At 41.9% G+C, this 20571-nt stretch overlaps 1 protein-coding gene across 1 annotated transcript in view; it reads left to right on the top strand.

Moving 5' to 3' along the window:
* Positions 1–13823: 13823 nt before the first annotated feature.
* The window catches only part of meis1b (Meis homeobox 1 b), a 91599-nt gene continuing 84851 nt past the window's right edge, over positions 13824–20571 (top strand). The window contains exons 1-6 of the mRNA XM_049599984.1: positions 13824–14535; positions 16281–16501; positions 17629–17770; positions 18046–18096; positions 18666–18716; positions 20020–20166. Coding sequence (XP_049455941.1) covers positions 14524–14535; positions 16281–16501; positions 17629–17770; positions 18046–18096; positions 18666–18716; positions 20020–20166 — 624 coding nt within the window. The 5' untranslated portion in view covers positions 13824–14523. The remainder of the gene's footprint in view (positions 14536–16280; positions 16502–17628; positions 17771–18045; positions 18097–18665; positions 18717–20019; positions 20167–20571) is intronic.

Below are 20571 nucleotides of genomic sequence, written 5' to 3'. Positions count from 1 at the left end.
GGCAGGGGTGCAGTGCAGTGGAAATGGAATGATGTATCGGCGCTGGTCAATAGTCGATCTATAATGACTGTGTTGTTGGGCTTTCACTTTAGAATAATTTATATCCTCGCTGATCAATAACTAATCTTGGGCATAGTCAGCGCTGAAATAAAGAGGAGAATGATGATGGCAGGGGGAGAGGCTCTGCTGGAATGTGTGGGAAACTGATGCCCCCCACCTCCCATCTCACACACACACACACACACACACACACACACACACACACACACACACACACACACACACACACACATACACACACAGGCACATACACAGGTCTCTGATCCACCCAGGCATAAAGCAGATCATCACAAGGCCTGAAAAGTTTGAGCTGGCAGTGAACTTTGTGGAGTGAAATTATTGATTTTGTGTATGATAACTCAGATTTAATTAGTCTGATGAAAATGTGTGCTTTTGTTTGCAAGCATGTGTGCATGTTAAAGCATCTCTACATTTTCTATGTCTGCACACATGCAAATGCATGAATGTGCAAATCTCACAGCATTTGTGTGTTTACGTGTCTTTTACATTTATACGTGTACCTGTTTGTGTGTGCATGCATGAGTGAGTGTGTGTGTGTGTGTGTGTGTGTGTGTGTGTTGGCCTGTGGAGCTGAGGGGGCTGAACCCTCTGCCCTCAGATTAGCCCCTGGTTGATAGGATTAGGCTCTAATGACTGGGACTTGGAAGACAAAGGGAGTTTCTGCAAAGAGGCTTAGATATGGAAGAATTAGCAGCAACCTTCCATTGCTCTTTCTTTCTCTCTTTCTTGCTTTTCTCCTGCCTCGTTCACTCCTTCCATCCCTCTCCGTCTCTCTTTATGACCTTTCCTCTCATTGTCTCTTGCACACACACATTGTCTCTGGATCTCACTCTAATGCTTTCTTCCAACTGTTTCCCTCTGGTCATCGGAGAAATTTGTGGACTTACACACCTGTCAAAGTGTTAGAAATAGTGATACTCTCAATGTTTGTACATAAGAATAAGTAAGTAAGTAAAGAAAAAGTAAACATTCCCAAAAAGTGAGAAGACCTGGCTGTAAAGGTTCAGACTTTGACTTCATGTTTAAAGTTTAAAAGGAACTGGTAAGGTTTCAGGAGATAGCTGACCCTGCACCGCATCGCTGTGCCTGCTAGCAGTCCAGGTTTTATTGGCTTTTTTTTCAGTATTTTTTGAGTTTGCATAGAGATCTTATGTTAATGTCCAAGTTTATTACATGAAATGACAAAGGGAGGCTATAATGTGGCATTTATTTCTACAGCTGGTTCTATAGTGTTGTCTTCTAAAAATTGATTTGTACCTAACAAAGAGCCAATTTGGCCTCAAAACATTGGACTTCTTTTAATATATAATGGGAGCAGATGAGCGTTGTGAATCCTCAGAGGTAAAATTCCTCACATTCACTCCAGAAGAACTATCCAAATTTTAGCTCTTGCTGGGAGAATTAAACATCTTGAAGCTCTTTGATTCGATTCAGTGCCGTCAAATCACCTCCAATACAGAGCAGCGCTCAGTGCCAATAGGTCTGGGTTTTTACGATAGCCAGCCTTATTAGCCTCTATGCTAAATGGTCTGATGCCCAAAGGCCCTGCTCAGGTTCTAATTGCCCTGGTCTCAGATGCTCTCCGAGAAGGAGCACCAGCCGAGACGCAACACAACAACGGCAAAAGAGAGGGATTTAGGAGATTTTCTGCCAGCTTACGTAAGAAGAGAGGAGAGCAGCTCCTTTCGGTCGGAGCTGAGAGGCTGCGTGTGTGTTTATGTGCGCAAAGATAAAACCATTGGTGGATGAAACCATTAGAAGAGTATTGCTCAATAAGCCTTGGTATTTTAATTTGGAGCAGAGCATGTGTTGTATTTGGAGAGTCTTGTGTGAGTTGCAGTGCGAGGCTCGTGGTAGTGATGCCTGTGAGGAGGAAAAACAGCGAGGGGAGAACGACGCAGGAGCCCAAAATAAAGGAGGGCGGGGTGGACGTCGAGATTTGTTTGGGAAGTCATGTATGGTGGTGTGAGTCCGAGGGCCGAGTGTTGGTTTACTGAGCCCCAGCTGGGCTCTAATCCGTCTGACTTTCATAAACCTGACTGGGCAGAGCAGGCGAAAGCACTGGCATTAGCACGAAGGGAGCAGTGTGAGGTTGTCCACAAGCCAATCTCCTGTCAGTCTTAATCCAGTTATTGAGCTGTTTATTAAGTTTAGTTTCTTGCCAAAGTCATCGTTTTAAATTCATCATTTAGAAAACATAAAGGGCCCTATCTGTATAACTGTCACATCCAAGGATACAAGTGACCTACTATCCTTTAAAAAACATTGGAGGATGTTTAATTTAGCACTTTTAGTTACTCTGTAGTAGCCCCCTTTTTTAAAATCTCATTCTGAAGTAAAACTGTCCCAAATATCCCTGGAAAAGTAATAAAACACACAATAAGTGACTAATTATCTGACTAATTTGGCCTGATGTGTTAATACTTCACTTTGACTCTCAGTAAAAAGTTCAAAGTCGGGATGTGGCGGTGGGATCTGTGAACCAGCCTCGGCGCACATGTCTGCGGCTGCCGCACACAGAAATCCTCAAAGCCAAATCAACTGCGTTTACAGTGTAATAACGGTGACATCATGCAGTTTTCCTAACTATCCCCTGAGTTATGTTGAGTCCAATTTGCCCTAAAATGCTTACACACACACACACACACACACACACACACACACAACAGTCAAGTATATGAACAGACACACACACACACTTCTCCCCTGCGTTGTACACTCGCAGCCCGTTGGCTTTTATCTTGCGCTGGGCACTAGATGAGGACCATATGCAGCCTCAGTGCAATTATAGTGTGGTGAATTGGTAGAACAACAAGAGGGCGTTTTAACAGAGCAGTAAATGCAGGTAAGGGCCTTTATTAAGCTGGATCAGGTTGCAGCGATGTTGTCAGCTGGAGACTGACTCTCAGATGGGCCACGAGTATTCTTTGTAAGTGTGTGTGTTTGCATGCAGGCATACTTCATTTGCATTTCACGATAGATTCGAAGTCGCCGAAAAAATCAGAAGACATTAAGCTGTGTTAGTTTGAGGAGTTTTTGGGTTCACACTGACCGACAATGTGACTTTCAGCCAAAGTCTGTGTCACGCATGCACACAATTTACCTGTCTGGATGTCTGAGGGAAATTACATGTGATGTGTAATAGTTTTGGACATGTCCCCCCACCAGACTCCTTTTTTTAGTGCCTGATAGGTTAAAGGTCAATCTCTAAAATGTTTATGCGCAGCCCTGTGATGTTGACTCCCTCGGGAGACTCCGATTAACCCACACTGCTCCTAAATCACTCGTATGTTGTATTTCCACCAGTGGGAACAGAAAGACATTACGGGCACAGGTCAGAAAATATTTGCAAATAATTCTGGCACTTACTCGAACTAGATTTGTGTCACGGTGGTGAAGAAGTTCTCAGATCCTGTTTAAAAATTGTAAAACCGTTCTGCAAAAATACTAAAGCCCTGCATGCTAAGATTTATCTTAAAGTGAAAGTATTCATTATTCAGAATGGCCCTCCTTCAGAGTGTTTTATGCTTATATATTATATTATTGGATTGTTGTTATTGATGCATTAAAGTGTATGCTGCATTTTAATGTTGTAGCTGGTCAGAGTGGGGCTAATTTTGGCTAATTTATATGCTGTTGGGTGATTTAATCTATAGAGATGCATATTTTATTCATTTGATACATATTTGTGTCTAAAATCTGAAAGTGCAAAGTGACTTTAAAACTGAAGCTGTCAAATAAACGTAGCAGAATAAAAACTACAATATTTCCCAAAAACATGGATGTGTGTAAGTCAAAAGTGACAGTACTTGGTTAAAAGTGTTACATTACTTTGCACCACTGCAGATGGTTGGAGTTAATTGTGTTTAGAAAGTGAGTCTGATTTATTTTTATTTTTATTTTTAATCCCTTACTTTACTAGTAATACTGTACGTGACTAACAGTGTGTGTCGTCCTGATGCAGTAAACCCACTAACCTGATACTTGCCAAGATTTATTTGTCAATACTGGTCATGCACTGTTAACCTGCCAAATTTTATATAACTCTATGAGTCCTATGCTGTGAGATTATGACACTTTATATGTAGAGTAAATGAGATTTTAGGTTATATTCCAGGATTTGGTGAAAATAACAGGAAGTGGGAACTTAAACCCCCGCTGCAGTGGAAGTTCTGGTGGTTTGGTGGTGAGGAGCAAATCCAGGCACAATGTAATCACTGCTAACATGTCAATCCAGGCTGATTAACTCTGTCACTGCTTCTGGATGGAACTCATGTTTTTTCCCATTCGGAAAGCACAAGTGGTCAGCCGCAGCTGCTCTGCTTCTCTCTTTGTTGAATTACGGCGATCTTTAGAGTCTGCTTTCCAGTTCACTTATGTTTACTCAAAAACGACTAATCTAAACTAAATTGATGTTATATAACTTGTGCCGAGTGAAAACCTCAGATCGCCAGAATTTTTTTAGGGACAGAGAAAAACCATCTGCTTTTTTTCTTCCTTATTTGATGACTGCGTTTATGAGTTTACAGTTATTTTTCTTTTTTAATATTTAAAAATGTAGCAGCACCAGTCACATTTCTTTAATGGAGACCCCTTCCATCTCGAGAAGATTTTTTAAAAATTAGATTTTGTTCTTAAAATCAGTATTTATGTAGGTGTTTACTTGATGATGCTGTGTATGTGTGTAGAATTAAGAAAAAGAAATCACTCCACACGGACAAAAGATGCCATGCATTGATCATGCAAGTGTTTGTTTATCTGCCTGTAATGAGGGTGTGAAAGCGCAGGTAACATTTAAGTGTCACATTCTCTGAGTTAACTCCTCCAACTTCAACAGTTTTACCCTCTTAAAATCTTGTAAAAACACATGTCACTTGAGTTTCATTTCTGAATTAATTAAACAGCACATAAAGTAAAGTACACCTACTCCTGCAAATAAATTTTAGAAAACTGAACTATCTGTGGTGAAGCTAAAGCATGACAATGTAATGTCTTTATTTCCCTGCAGAGTTGGTGCAGCATACGGCTCTTTGGAAGAGATTTCTTCAAATTTACAGGTTCTGTCTGCGTTTAGAAATTCAAGGACGAAGCAAAAAAAGTGAGAGGGAAGAATAATTATGCGAGGCAGGTGTGGTATAATGTGTGACAAACAAAGCAGGGAAGAAAGAGCGGCAGAACAAAGGATATAAAGATAGAAGTGTCAAACATTAGTGCGCGCCAAGTCGTCTGTTGTTGTCTTTTGATGGTTATGACACTTGTGATAATTAACAAAAGCTAAGTGGAATAAATTTACAATAAACCACGGCACCTTGATTGTTTGACAGTTTGCGTGTGGGTTTAGAAGAACTTTTCACAGAAAACAAGTTTGTGTCTCATTGTTTAAGAAGCCTTGGTGGATTTATTTATTTATTTTTTTGTTCCGAAGGAGTAGAATAAGTGCTTCCATTTATTGCAGCAAGAACCAGTCTTTACTGTATCTCTGACATTTGTTGTCATGGCAGGAATTTATGCTTTGAAAGCTTCTTTATTGGGATCCTGCGGGGTCGTACAGTATACAAGGGATCTTAGATGAGATGATGTGACCACTGACCCCTTCATGAACTTCAGTAGAGATAACTTTGTTTAGGAGAGATGGCTGTAGGTTCACTAGCAACCGCTGCAGTCAATCAGTATGTTTGGTAATCTGATTCACTGCTGCCAGGATGGACGGGTGCCCCTTCGCTGAACTGGTGTTCAAGCATCTGACCTGATATGTGTGTATATAATGCCAAATATTTGCATTTTATCAATTTCATCTCAACATTTTCTAACTGACTCTAATTTATTTTGAGGTGCACGTTGTAGCTATCACCAGACCAGCCTTTAATCTTTGGCATATTGTCATGGTGTCTTATTTCTCTCGGAGGCAGACGCTGAAAGACAAAACCTAACCGAAGACATGTTTAGATGAACTGCAGATCATTCAAACTGATGGCCGGCAGAAAGGAAGGACTGTTATTGGTTTTCAAGTCAGTAGCAGACTCGTGCCTGAATATATGTCGAAGGGGGTGTCCGTCAGCAGTGGACTCTAAGTTACTTTAAAGGCAGTGTTAATGCATGGTCCTCGCTTCTGTGAGAGTCGACCAAGACACCCCAATCTCATGATATTTTCAAATAAAATCTTTTTATCCTGGCATTTATATAGATTACAGACATTTTTCTCTCTTTTTTAGTTTAGTCAAATCACATGCAAATACACAAATACCAAGTGCAACGAGATTAAGTCTGAGATTGTGGTCCCAAACTATGCACTACCTCTGTATGCATGTTATCTAATGTATTTCATTTCATTTTACCATGATTATTTTGGGTATCGTTGCTGTTATTAAAGTTTACATTACTGCTTAAATCCTATGTCAATTTTTGTGTCATTTCTGTTTTATTAGTTTGATGTTTTTAGCTTTTATATTAGAAAAACCTCTTGCAAAAAAACTGATTTGATACCTTGAATAGAATAATGTACAAAGCCTGTCAGAGTTTAAAATGAAACTGTTCACTTTGTTTAAGAAATTAATTAATTGGCTATTAATTTTTCATCACAGCGGGACTCAATCAGAGAGGCAACTGTAACGCGCTAGTTTTAATCACCTTCATTGACATCCTATTTCAGTACCGCTCAGTGGTTTGTGGTGTGTTACAAGTGCACTTTCATGGTGACCGTGTGTTTACTGCACGCTGGGAGATACAGATCAGCCACAAGCCAAATGCTGGTCGTGGTTGAGGCTTTCATGCTCTACCAGCCGCTCGGGCAAGAAACCCGTCATCATCTGGAAGAATGGTTTCACTCTGAAAATAAAAACAGAGTCAGAGTGGCACAGTTTGGCTGTAGAGCCTGAGAAAAACAGAGATAGTTTTCATTTTAATTAAAAAAACAGCCAAAAAAAAACCAGCACTCAGACAACATGTAGGAAGTTTGTTGGTTGTCAAAATGAAAGTTGTTCTGCTGCCTACAGTAGAGTATATTGAGCATCCATCTTTAGGAACACTTACTGTGTATTTATATTGTGAACAGTGTGTTAAAAATCTACATACATGACACTCAAATTTAAGAAAGAATTACCTCCACATATTATTAATTTTGGACATAATTTTGGCTTAATACGTTAAGGTTTCAATGTCATATGTGTTTTTTATTTGAAATAAATGATAAATAAAATAATCACAATCCTTCCATTACTTTAAAAACCAAAAACTGAGACACTGATTTTACACACAGAGACACACACTATGTGAGGTTGTAACAGCTGTATTATTGAATTATTGATCTATGATCTTCAGTAAACATGCCCCACACAGACTGAATATTACATTTTGAATCAAAGCTCCTTGTATGGTTCCCTTAAAGCTCACGTTGGCTGTGTCTATACCGGGGGTTTGCTGGTTTATTACCACTAGGCTATGCTGTGCTCCCAGGCCACTCTCCACTCCAGCCTAAACTCACACCCATCCAGGAAAAGATGAGTCTTCACACCTCCTCTGCAGCCTTCCCTCACTCCTCCCTTCCTATCGCTCTGTTTTCCCCCCTCCTGGTTTTATAGCTCGGCTCCAACACCCAGCTTTTTCCACTTGTTCTCTCCTCACCGTCATCCTTCATCTCTCTGCTTTGCTGCTCTCCTTTTTTTTCTCACTTTCCCTCCCTCTCTAAGGTGCTGATCAATTCACAGTCTCCCTGGGAGGTGTGAGAACCCCTCCCCATCCTCACCCACCCACCCGCTGCCACCCTTACCCCTCCACCCTGAACGGCACGAGTGGCCGACACATGACACCCCTTACCCTTCCTTCACCCAAATCCTTCACCCCTGGATTTTTTGAGGAAGAGAGGAGTCCATGTGATGATGATGACAATACTTTTTTCTCTGTTCTTACTTTTTTCCTCCTCTTTTCACTCCATCCTCTCTCAGCAAAAGTGTCTGCGACGCCATTAGCACACCTGAAATAATAGCGGTGGTGACAAATGCTGCTGGAAGGGGAGGGCGGGAGACATTGAGAGAGAAGGAGAGGGAGACAGAGAGGTGTGTGTGATAAAGTGATGAGCTCTCTATCTATCTGTGGGGTTAATTCAGACTCAGCAGCCTTTCAGAGGAAAAGTGGAGCTGCTGACCCGGTGGCCAGTGGCACAATGTGAAAATTGACTGGCAGCGTTCAGAAACAGCTATTATTACAGACCTCTGCCGTGTGTGTGTGTGTGTGCGCTTGAATGTATATGACTCGTTTCACACAGTTCTCACCATATAGGAAAGCAGCTGTTCATCACATATGTATCTATAGGTGTGATGCGGTGATATCAGAGTGACTGTCACATCCGAACAGCTCCTGTATCTGTTCAGGTTCAGTCGTTTGCAGTTCTTCATCATGACGCCACGTTCACATTAATGTCACACCTGTGTAGGATGTGTTAAGAGAGAAAGCAGCGGCAGTTTTCGTACTTTAAGGCTCTAAATAAAGCTTTAAATTGCTGTCTTTTTGTTTGTCTTGATTAACATATAGATACCAGTTATAGTTTTGTTACAGTTCTTTAAAAAGCTGGTGAGTGTTGTTTCATTTGTGCAACAAACTTAATCTAAGGTTTGAGTCCTTAAGGCCAGGGTGTCAATCTCATTTTAGTTCATGGGCCACATACAGTCAGATTTGATTGCAGTAAAACCAGTGGATAATATCCTATAAATAACAAACACCTCCTAATTTTCCTTTTTTTTTTAAGTTTAATTAAGTACATTTTAAAAATGCCCATCCATTTACATGACAGATGACAAACAGCCTCATATTTCTTTAAAAAGAATAAATGCAATTTCAACAATGTGTCTCAGAATTTCCACATTGAGGCGACTCCTCACTGTCATCACATGTGCATTTTTCTATACATTTCCACCCTGACATCACTGCACCGAACTAAAGTGAAAGCTATTGAGGAAGCAGGTTAAGTCGTCTCCTGCCTTACAAACCACTTCCAAGTCAAAAGCTTTGGCAGTGTCTCAGTGATAGGGTTCCACCCATATTGTTTTAAGATAGTGGTTTAATACAGATTCTTTTGCAGTATGTTCAGTATCTTTAAAACATGACCACAATAAGTATGCATTGCTTTTTGCATGTCGAAAGTTACTCACTGTGTAACTTGCTTCTAAAACCTGACATCTCTTAGCCTTCACTATTAGGTGTGCATAGTCATCCAGTGGGCCTGACTGGACCCTTCAGTGGGCCGGCTCTGGCCCCCAGACCATATGTTTGGCACCCCTGCCTTAAGGCTTCCATCTTTTAAGTTTATGACTTTATTGGAATTTATATTTGGAGCTCACAAGTCTTACTAAATCTTAATTCTGTCACTGTCACGGTGAACGCAGCGATACAGATCTCATGTTTCATGCAATAACAACAGTTTGAAGTTGATTTTTTTTGACTTTCTGGACGTTTGCAATAACAGTCAACACACCAAAAGACAACCAAGCACCATTATATATTTTATTAGCATGTTAAGATATTTACATGAACAAAGATCATGAGAAATATAACATTTTTTCCATATATATTCAAACAGAATACTCTATATTTAGTGCAGCATGCTGAAGGAGATACTGATGCTCACAGTCTTACACACACACACACACACACACACACACACACACACACAAAGTTTAACAGTGGATTTATTTTGCAAGATTTTTATCTCAATTACCTGAGCTGAGACTCTTCATCTGGCTCTCTGCACGTCGTGTAATTTCCAACAGCTCCGGTAGAAGGCGCAAATGATTAAGCATTAATGTGTGTGAGAGGCGAGAGCAGCTCAGATTAACATTTGGGCCAAACTGCAGGATCCAACAGAGAGGAGAAAACTCCCGGAGGAAAACGTTCCCCTTGATAAAAAATGTAACTGATTTCATGGGTCAAAATAAATACTGCAATAAAAACTAAATTGCCAATGTACCAGAGCTATGGTTTTACACCAGTAAACACAAGCCAGAGTATTTACAAGGATGTTTTTTGACATCATGTAATTACACTCTGGAGATATTAGAACCATTGTTTTAAAAAATCATCAGCTTTCATCAACATCTTTTTACAATAACATGAGACAAACAATAATTTCAATGTTTACTCCACTTAGTGACAGTTTGTAAATGATGATGGAGGATCAGAGTGGAGTATAATACATGTCTTCCTCGTGGATGTTACCTTATAGCTCATAACACTAACTTTTAAAATAAATCTCCAAAGTAAGAGAAATCATTTGCTCCTGCAAAGCCGAGCGTCTTTTTTCTGACTGAATAATTTTACCCCGGAGCTCACAGCGCCTAAATGCACCCTTAATGAATCCGGCTGTATGTTCTGACAGGCGATAATGTACTAGTAGTTTCATATAATTAGATGAGCTGTGAAAACTTTGCAGCAGGTCTCTCTGCCTGCCTGCCTGCCTGCCTGTGTGCTGCAGCAGTGACACAAAGCAGAGGGGCTCGGTGGCCTTTCTTTGCAGATCCCAACACGTTTTTGGGCGCGGAGCTGCGGGGCTGCAAAAAGTTTGACCTCAGTTTGACTCCTCGGGCTGCCAGTTGCTCCTCATGTCTTCAAACAGCCGCAGACGAGTAAAGACACAAAGGCTCGGATACTGAATCTCTCACCTGGAGTTTTAACTTTCCATTTGCTTTACTCAAAACTGCACGTGTTTAAATTTAAATTCCAATTTGCATTATTTATCTCAACTCTGTCTGAGCTAAAAATAACTGGGGGAGATTTTAAACAGTGATCTGCAACATGGAATACACGTCTGAGACTTTCTGCATGATGCGTGTGTTTTATAAACTAACAATAAAGGCTTGTACCTTGTCTTTGTCTCCAAAGAGCGCGCGTCACGGCGCACAGGCCGTCTAACAACACTTATATTTGTTTCGGGCGGTCACACATGCTGTCAATTTCCATTCAGCCGTTTGAAAGTAATACCTGCTGATTTTATTGAAACGACTCGGAGCATTACCGTCATCGCAAAGCGGATTAAACAGAAATGACGGTATTTGCCCCCCTGCTCTCTTTCAGGATGCCAAAACGCGCTGACCCTCACGAAAGAGCGACTCCAGGAGAGAAAGTGGAGCTCCACTTTGCTTTTATAGACGCTAATTGAAGTAGCTTAATTGCTTTATAATACCATTGTAGTTATTTTACAGTGGCCAGGCGCTGATGTGGTCTCCTTTCATGTAATTTAGCTTTGCTTTTTCTCAATGACCCTCTAAAATGCAGTGTGCCTTGTTGTGTAGTGAGCTATATAATCCTGTTTACGTTTCGCTAAACACACACATTTATCTGAAAGTGATTTTAAACAGCAGTTTTCCCCTTTATTTAAAAATAACTTCTCTTTGAGAAAATATCAGCGACAATAATAACCTTTCTAATGATTTAATATGCTGTTAAAATAAAACAGAATGAGAAAAGGAGAGCTTCTACTCACCAATTAATTATTGAATTAACAAACTCGACGCGCACAAGTCAACCCAGTTTATTATTTGATCCGGAATCTCTGTGCGTAAAAGTCCGTGCGTCCTGCGCGGCTTCGTGGATCCTCTGCTGTCCGCGCCCCGGAGCCTCGCTGGCCGGACTGCAGGAGGCTTTAATAGTAAATTTATGCCTGTAAAATTGTCCCATCGGATCCCACCGCTCGGGTTTTACCACAGGAATCACCGCCGAATGTGTGAAGCCGCATTATCATGTTATGACACCATTTCTGGCACCGGGGGCAGATGATCGATGACTGGACGCGCTGCACGGAGGAGAAAAAAAAAACTTCAAACAGGCTGTCACCGACCAGCAACACCTTATGAGCATAATCAGGAGATAATGTGGCTCTTTTACACACTCTCTGTTCACGTGTGATGGGCTGAAAAATAAATGAAAAGTTGGGTAAAGCTCTAGTCGGTGATCATCATGTGAGGAAACAACCACAAAAACACACAAAACTCTGGAAATCCTTCAGCGTCTTTCATTAAAACTCATCCTGTCCATTTAAATTCCCCCTTTTTTATATGACATCATATGCCATGAAATATATCATAAATATTTAATAAAGCTTTTCAGGCAGTTACATTCTCTTCTTAATTAAAAAAAAAACTTTGATAGACTAAATGAAATAAGATTTGTACCCCTTTATTTCCCAGTGACTAATGAAATATAACGAGTTAACCTCGTAAATTCAAACTATTTTGTTAATTTACATCCACACACCACTCAGTGATATCATTACTTTTCTTGAAATTACTCGAGAATCAAAGTTTCCCCCTCCATAAATTAAAGCTCATCAATATTTGACCAAACTTTTACAGCCTCCCTCCACACTGCAAACCGTGAAACTCCAGTGAAAGGTTCATTAGAGAAGAGACAGAAGTTGAGTGAGAGGAGAAAGTTGACAACATCTTCATCTGGGTGTCGAGTCTGTTTGGTTCTGAGAGGTTTAGTCAGAGTGTGAGTGCACGTTTTGAAGAAAGTAATGAAGTTGGAGATGAGAAAAGTGTGCGTGTGTGTGTGTGTGTGTGTGTGTGTGTGTGTGTGTGTGTGTGTGTGTGTGTGTGTCAGTCTCAGAGAGTGTAAGATAAAGAGAGGGATGTCTTGGTCTTTATACATAATATTCAGTGTTTTGGTAAGTGTACAGCCTGCAGAAGTTGTCAGAAAACAGAGTGTGTGTCTTTTCTATTCGCGGGACGATGTTTTGTTTTGCGCCTCCTCGCAAATGTGGCCTAAAACCGATCAATCAGCCCCGGATCGATCATGTGGGGAGCCAATAGGGGGCTCCCATCCCTGAGCCTCTCTGCCATTGGACAGCCCGGGCAGACTGGAGCGACCCATTCAGCGCTGCTGTGGGGGAGAGGGACGGACGACATGTGAACTGTTATTCAGACCTAAGAGATGCTTTGGAGAGCTTCTGCAACATTTTAATATCTTATTTCAAAATTCAGCACGAAGAGGACAGCACATGTTTACAATGTGGACTAATTACACTGATTTTGCACAGAAAAACAACTCTTTAAATTTCAAAATAAACAGTGCTTCCATATAACTTGATGAAAGTTGTGTTTATGGTGCCTTTTATGTGGAGATGACACTTACCCAAGCAGTATATAGGCTTTGCATCCCCATTAATGCAACCGTGAGAGGCAAATATACTGTATAGAAGTTCATAGTGAGCTATAAGAGGTCCAAAACCTGCAGGACTGAGTGTTTGGCTGCAGCCTGCACTGTGGATACCATGCAGACATGATGCTGAGAGCCTCCCAGAAGCTTTAGCTGACTATAAAACTATTAGAATGAGCTTATTTATAATGCATATGAAATCAGTGATATAAAGTTATATCTAGACTAAACTTAACATGCAGTTCAGACTTGATAACATACCTGACATTATCTCACACCAGAGGTGAAAGCTGCCTCAATTAGCCGTTAACAAACTGTTTACAAGCAGAGGAGTGGATGCTGGACGCGTCAGTCCCGACACACAGACGTTTAAACGGCTCCAGGCTGCAGATTAAAGTCAATTTCAGAGAATGAGACATGAAGCCGGAGTCATAGGTGCATATTCGGTGTTTATCCCCGTGTTGTTCCAGCTCGCGGTGCGGCTGGCTGGTCTCGCAGGGTCCTCCCACCCCCCCTCCTCTCCGCACGACTTGCTGCAGCCCGGTGCGTTGTGTAAGACGCGACCTGTTATGGCCACCACTACTTCCGGGTTTCAGCAGTCTGGTCCAGATCCTCCGCTCCTCCTCAGCTCAACACACACATCCATTGTACACAAACGGGCAGGCGGCTCACGCATACACACGCACTCACACACATACAGACACATACACACACATATATACGCACACACGCACAGCATCGATCGTGGCTCCTTTAAGAAAGCCTAAGCCAGAATTATCACCCCACCTCCTCTTGATCTCCTCTAGACGCTTTTGCATAAGAAAATCAAGCCGGGAGCCGAGAGTGATCAAAGAAAACGAGAGGAGAGCTGCTTCATTTTTTAACTGTGATTGTGACCATTAACATTTAGGTGGTGCCGATCCCGTGGAGACGCGCGTCGGACCATCATTCATCCGGTACTTTTGACAAGCCCTCGCGTTTTGACTGACAGGCGGAGTGGCAAAAAGCCATGAGAGTCGCCAGTTTTGTTTGAGGGGCTATTTTATTTTCATCCTGGTTTTGGAAAAGGAGCCTGGCGCCGCTGCCCCGAGGACAGCCGAGGACCTATTCACCGCGCCTGGGCTAAACTTGCGCAGAAAGCGGGGGCTGGCTTCACCGTTCCGTGGAAAAAGAGGCATACGGGATTTTGGCTGAAACATCTTCCCATTTATTTGGATTTTCTTTCTTCATTTCGTCTCCACCCTGGCCTCAGAGGGGATTTATCTAAACTGAAAGGACGACCAGGGAGTCAGGAGGGTTATGGCGCAACGGGTACGTAGGGCAATCCCCCCTAAAAAAGTTTCTCTAAGTCTGCTGTGCTTGAATGCAATCCTGCACTGTAACGTGGCTTAATGACACACATACCCGCACGGACACACACTCGCGGCGAAAGTTTCTGTCGTCTTCCTGACACATGGAGACACGATTTCATTTTTGGCGTCTTCTGGCACAGTATTACGCACGGCCGCACTCGTTTGCTCCACAAACCGGCCCACTGAGGGACATTGGAAGCGTGATCATATCTCACATCGGCTATGTTTTTTAGATTAGTTATGACAGGCCAGTTACTGGAAGCGAAATGGGGGAGGGCATAGAGGCAAAACAAATTTCTCCTCACACTGTTCCGTCAAGATTTCACATCGAGTGGAGCATTTGTGAGCAAAACTAAAAATCCTTATTTCAGAGTCAGTTCTGCTTCATCACTCTTTGCGCCGCAAAATGTGCTAAAACATGCGATATTAGCATAATGCCAGGGAGGCAGTTTTTAGCAATGAGGTGATGACAAACGCTTTGATTCATAACCTCCAGGACTGCCTCGGACACAGCGGCTGGGATCTTCACACGGATAGTAAACAGTGTAAAAGCAGAGATGTTAGGGACACACTGGACACATTTAGCTGCTTAGTTTGGCACTGGAGCTGCACCACGCTGGGGTTTGCACCTCTTTGCCTTTAGGGTCGAAATGCTCAGCTTTAAGTGATAATGCTTTTTACTCTTTCCCCGGCACTTGTTTGTCACTTCTGGAGAGCAACATCAATAATTCAAGCCTCTTTTTTAATCTGCTAAAGAAGCAAACCTCGAATAAAGCTTTTATTTAGTCTACTTTGAGACCTAGATCCACATTTGTGCTTTTAACACACCAGCAGAGTGTTTAATAACCAGCAAACAACAGTGTAAAGACGAGGCTACAGTATTTAACTCAAAACTGAGGCATGAAAAAGTTTGAATATCCACTTCTAGTTTAACATCGACTGGAAAGCACAACACGCGTTTTCTTGCGTTAGTTGCATGCACTAACCCCAGTGTGCTTGATGGGTAATAACAAGTTGCACAGTTATGAGCCTTTAAAATAAGAAAACACTGCAATTAACGCTTTTAAGACATTTGTTGTTGTGAACAGAGAAAACACAGGAAACCAGACTGGTGGTGTTAAAACCAAAGCATTGCCTGGTTAATGATAATTATAATGTTGCTGCAGTTTTACCTTTTTGTGCTCCCACTATTTTTCAACACATTGAATAATTCATATTTGTTTGAGCTACAAGGGTCACTGAGAACAAGTTAAAACTAAAACTAGTTTCACTTCAGAATAACTGCAGCAGTTTCCCCTCTGTAAATCCTTCTTAACAAGTCACTTGGACTTCAAACTTTTCTTAAACGATTAAAAAATAAATCACCGGGGTGGATTTATTTCTCTTGCTTTGCATGTGTCACAAGTGTCAGTAATTTGAAGCAAAGCAGAGAAAGGCAGCTCAGTGCACGGGGTCAGGACACCACTTTGAATTAAGAAAAATGTTGAAACATGTCGATTTGTTTTGGAAATTAAAGAAACTATTGGAAGATTTTTACTTTACTTTTTTGGAAGAAAAACAAGACTTTAAGTGTCTCTTCTCCTGCTTTACATAACTTTTATAATATATCCCTGACCTGTGGTTTTACAGCAAAGTTCTAAGCAGAGTTGGACATATTCCTGTGCATGTGTATTCACTGTGGACCCGCGTGTTTGTTGTGTGCAGTACGAAGACTTGCCCCACTACGGGATGGACGGGGTGGGCATCCCGACCACTATGTACGGAGACCCGCACGGCGCCCGGTCCATGCAGGCGGTGCACCTCAACCACGGGCCCCAGCTGCACTCTCACCAGTACCCGCACACCGCCCACACCAACACCATGCCTCCCAGTATGGGCTCCTCTGTTAACGACGCTCTCAAGAGAGATAAAGACGCTATATACGGGTAGGTGCAAGCCTCCGGTCCGCGGGGAAACTCGCACTCTGGCGGGCAGGCGTGCATCCAGGCCTGGAGGGGGCAGTCGGGGTGGGTTAGCGGGTGCAAAGTCAGTCCCGTAGGAGGAAAAACACCGGCTCCATGCCCGGGACGGCCGTGCGCCTCGGTGAAGTGTTTCAGCAAAACACTGGAGCCCAAACTGCTGCAGAGGCGCTGGGACACAGAGAGGCTGCAGCTTCCCTCCTTTTATTTTCTGTTCATTTCTGAATCTTAGCTTTTAAAGTCAGTCATGTTTATCACGCCTTTCTGCTCATAGAGAATTAAATAAATTCTAGAGGAGAAAAAAATAGTTTACACATGGAGTTTATCTCAAGATTGTCCTGCTATTAAATTCCCTGAAAAAATATTTTAACTCTAAAGAATAATTATAACACAAAGTCCACTTTAATTATAACTTCTATTATTTTTTGTAGAATTTAACTTGCTTATTTTTTTTTAAAGTTTCATCGTTTATCACGAGTAAAATAATTACCTTCTCTCTTGTAGCCATTTTAATTAATTGTGTGTAATGTGCCAGGCTTCAGCAAATTAAAAAATATATCATGTTTAAAGGAAATCCCACATATGCATGTCATTTATTAATTTACAGGAGTTAATTAAAAAATTCTAAGCATGATATCTTCACGGTGGCTAAACACTGCCAGGAACAGCTTCTCCATCTTACGCCACACTGACACAACTTTCACCACATTACCAGCGTGCACATATTTACTCTGGTGACTTTAACAATAAATAATCAACAAACGTGAGCACATTTAGTCGCCTGCAGCTTCAGAGGCTCTCGCCAAACACACACACACACACGCCTGGGATCCAAACGGAGACCTGTGCAAGAAATTGTTTGACTGACTCTAAAGCTTTTATGCTATTAGGCGCGCCTAGATTTAATCACAGAAGTCTGCCCGCTGTTTGCAGCCTTTCTCCGAGCCTCTGCATAATATAATAGCACGGGCTGCAGCAGCAGTCCCCATGGGCGAGTTGTTGAAGAGTAGCATGGCTGGCTAAATCTAGCCTGGAGTAGTCTTGACCCCGGCGCTGTTCTCTCTGGTGACATTTGCTATTGTGTGTGTTCCCAGGCACCCCCTGTTCCCCTTGCTTGCACTGATTTTTGAGAAATGTGAATTAGCGACTTGCACCCCCAGAGAGCCCGGGGTGGCGGGAGGAGACGTCTGTTCATCGGAATCTTTCAATGAAGACATAGCAGTGTTTGCAAAACAGGTCAGGAAAGTTTGACTTTTTTTTAATGTGCATGCTCGGGCTGGTTGAGCTTCTCACCTGCATGCATTAAGTGTGGAGCACAGAGTTAAATCTGCAGAGAGAAAATAAAGTTGTTTGAAAATGTTTTTATTTTATATAGTGTGTTTAATGCTTTGCGTAAAGTAGGAATTAATGCACCGTTATGCCAATACTTGCATGTTATATTTAATCTATATTATATATTATTTATAACTTTATAATATTCATATATTTTGTGAAAATGTTTTTGCTTTTAGATTCGGGCAGAAAAGCCTTTATTTTCATCAAATCCAGAGTTGGATAATCTGGTAAGATGCTTTATGTATATTTTCACATGACATATTACATTTGCTGTATTTGAACACACCAGCTGCTGTTTGCATGTTTATTAGCGGGCTGTATTTACAGTACAGTGTCAGAGAGCCATGTGGTGCTGAGAGGTTAAAGCAGGATTGGAGGTGATGTTCCTCTTTTTGGGGCCGTTTGATATCATGATGGCCCCCGGTTGTATCTGTAGATGAAGGGCCGCTGTTAGACAGCTGACACAAACCTTTGAACTCTGCCTGGAAAGTTATTCTCTGCATGCCTCTCACTTTGTACAGTTTGGTACTTTGAATGTGATGTGAGAGCAACGTTTTTCCTCACGACTAGTTGGTGGCTAATAGATCTCTGACTCTGAGGCTTATTGCAGCGCCAGGCTGTACTGTGTGCCTGCTCTCCATATTGCAATAACGTCCAAGTTTAATATCAGTTCCACATAAAATCCATTCATATGAATATTTTCCTCGTCTGCAGTTACTTGTATTGAGAAAAACGTGCCTGTTTAATATCAAGAGATGTGAGCAGCTCATTTTTTATTGTTATTTTAATTTTTCAGATGATTCAAGCCATTCAAGTTTTACGATTTCATCTTCTGGAGCTGGAGAAGGTAATATTCTCTCGCCATTCCTGTCCGCTGTGCCACTTCAGACCTATGGGCTGTATTTGCAAAAATGTATTTTTGCTAGTCGGTTATAATTAGCGTCAAAATCAATCATGGGGCCATTTCTCTTCCGCGTTTAATCACGACGCAAGCTGTTACAACTGGAACGGATATCTCTGTTCCCAAATCTCCCCGCACGTTTTAATGAAGTTTAATGCTGGCAGAAATTGCATGCAAGGTGAAACATATAGGCGAACTTTGCGGGTTTTAGAAATGATTCTTTGTGGAGGGCAAAAGGCCCCAGGCAGCCATCTGTGGATAGAGGGAGTAGTGGGTGTAAAACTGTGATTTGTCTGCGTATCAGATGGACTACAGTAGCCTGTACAGTCAACTTTAACCTCAACTCTAAGATTATGAGACATTATAAAAGCTGTTAAAAGTTTTACTTTTGAAAAGTTGTTTTTTTTTTAATGTATTTTGCTCCAACTATGCAACCTGTGCTGTAAATAAGAGTCTGCAAACTGCTGTGCAGCAAAATTAAAATGCAAATGAAGTTTAAAGGGGTTTTCACTTCTCTGTATGTCTCTGCCCATTTGACATTTGTGCCTCTCGGGCGGTGGGATGCGCCGCATTGGCAGCGATAATGTAATAAGTCGACGAAATTAAACAGTTTACCTTAAATGTCAGTCAAGCGGGTCACCCTCCTCTAATGGCCACTACCCGGGGCACCGATGATGAATTTAACACGGGTGTTGAGTGCGTTGTAGCCCCTGAGCCCTCTTGTCACTGTCAATTTTCGACGATATCTCTATTTTGAGAGGAGGAAAAATAAAGTTACTGCCACAGTCCGGATGGAGCGCGCTGCCATGGCGCGCCACGGCACGGCTACTGGACACACCTTGTAGCCTGAAGAAAGATTTCAGTTTTTACAATTGCAGAGCAAAGATTAAAAACTTTTTGGGGGGGAGGTAAGATAAATAAATAAATAATAGGTGACTATATTTAGCCTAATAATTTCTCACAGTGCCAAAGCAATAATATGCTGCCAGTGATCTGTCACGCTTCATGTTAACTCTTTTAAAATATTTAAATATTTCAGATGCAACAACTGTGCTGTGATCTTCGGCTCTGCCAAATTGCCTAAAAACTCTTCGGGGCTCTTTTGCATGTCAAAGGCTGTCGTGTGTGTGTGTGTGTGTGTGTGTGTGTGTATGTGTGTGTTGTGGTTGCACATGTCACTGTTGTGTGATGATGTCCCTTTTGGGGGGTGAGTGTGTGACGCCTCTGCCTCCCTCCTCTCTCTCTAAAGGTACACGAGCTGTGTGATAATTTCTGTCACCGGTACATCAGCTGCTTGAAAGGCAAGATGCCCATCGACTTGGTCATAGACGACAGAGAGGGCGGGTCCAAATCAGACAGCGAGGAAATCACGAGATCATCGGTGGCCCTTGATCAGGTACATCTCTCTCTCTGTTTCCCTGTCTGTGTGTGTGTGTGTGTGTGTGTGTGTGTGTGTGTGTGTGTGTGTGTGTGTGTGTGTTCTCCCTGCTGGCTATTCAGCTATTCTGGGTCACTACTCCGCTGCGCTGTTATTTGCATATGATTAAGGCCGTTTTACATTCCATCCATCGGAATGAAAAATTTTCTGAATAATGTTGCTATTATTGGCCCATTAAGACTTGAACCCGGAACCGACCTGGGAAGATTAGCTCGAAAAAGCATCGCCATAAACTTGACCTGTTTCATGTCGATTTTAATTTAGCGCCTCTCTCCATTTCTCCCTCCTCTCCTCTCGGTGTCTTCTTGAACCAAAGTGAAGCTTTCTCAGCTCCTGTGTGTTGTGGAGCCCAGGAGAGAGCAG

Source organism: Epinephelus fuscoguttatus, linkage group LG16, assembly GCF_011397635.1.
Source record: "Epinephelus fuscoguttatus linkage group LG16, E.fuscoguttatus.final_Chr_v1".
NCBI lineage: Eukaryota > Metazoa > Chordata > Actinopteri > Perciformes > Serranidae > Epinephelus > Epinephelus fuscoguttatus.
Note: the sequence above shows the minus strand (reverse complement) of the source record. Positions and strands in the feature narration are given on the sequence as shown.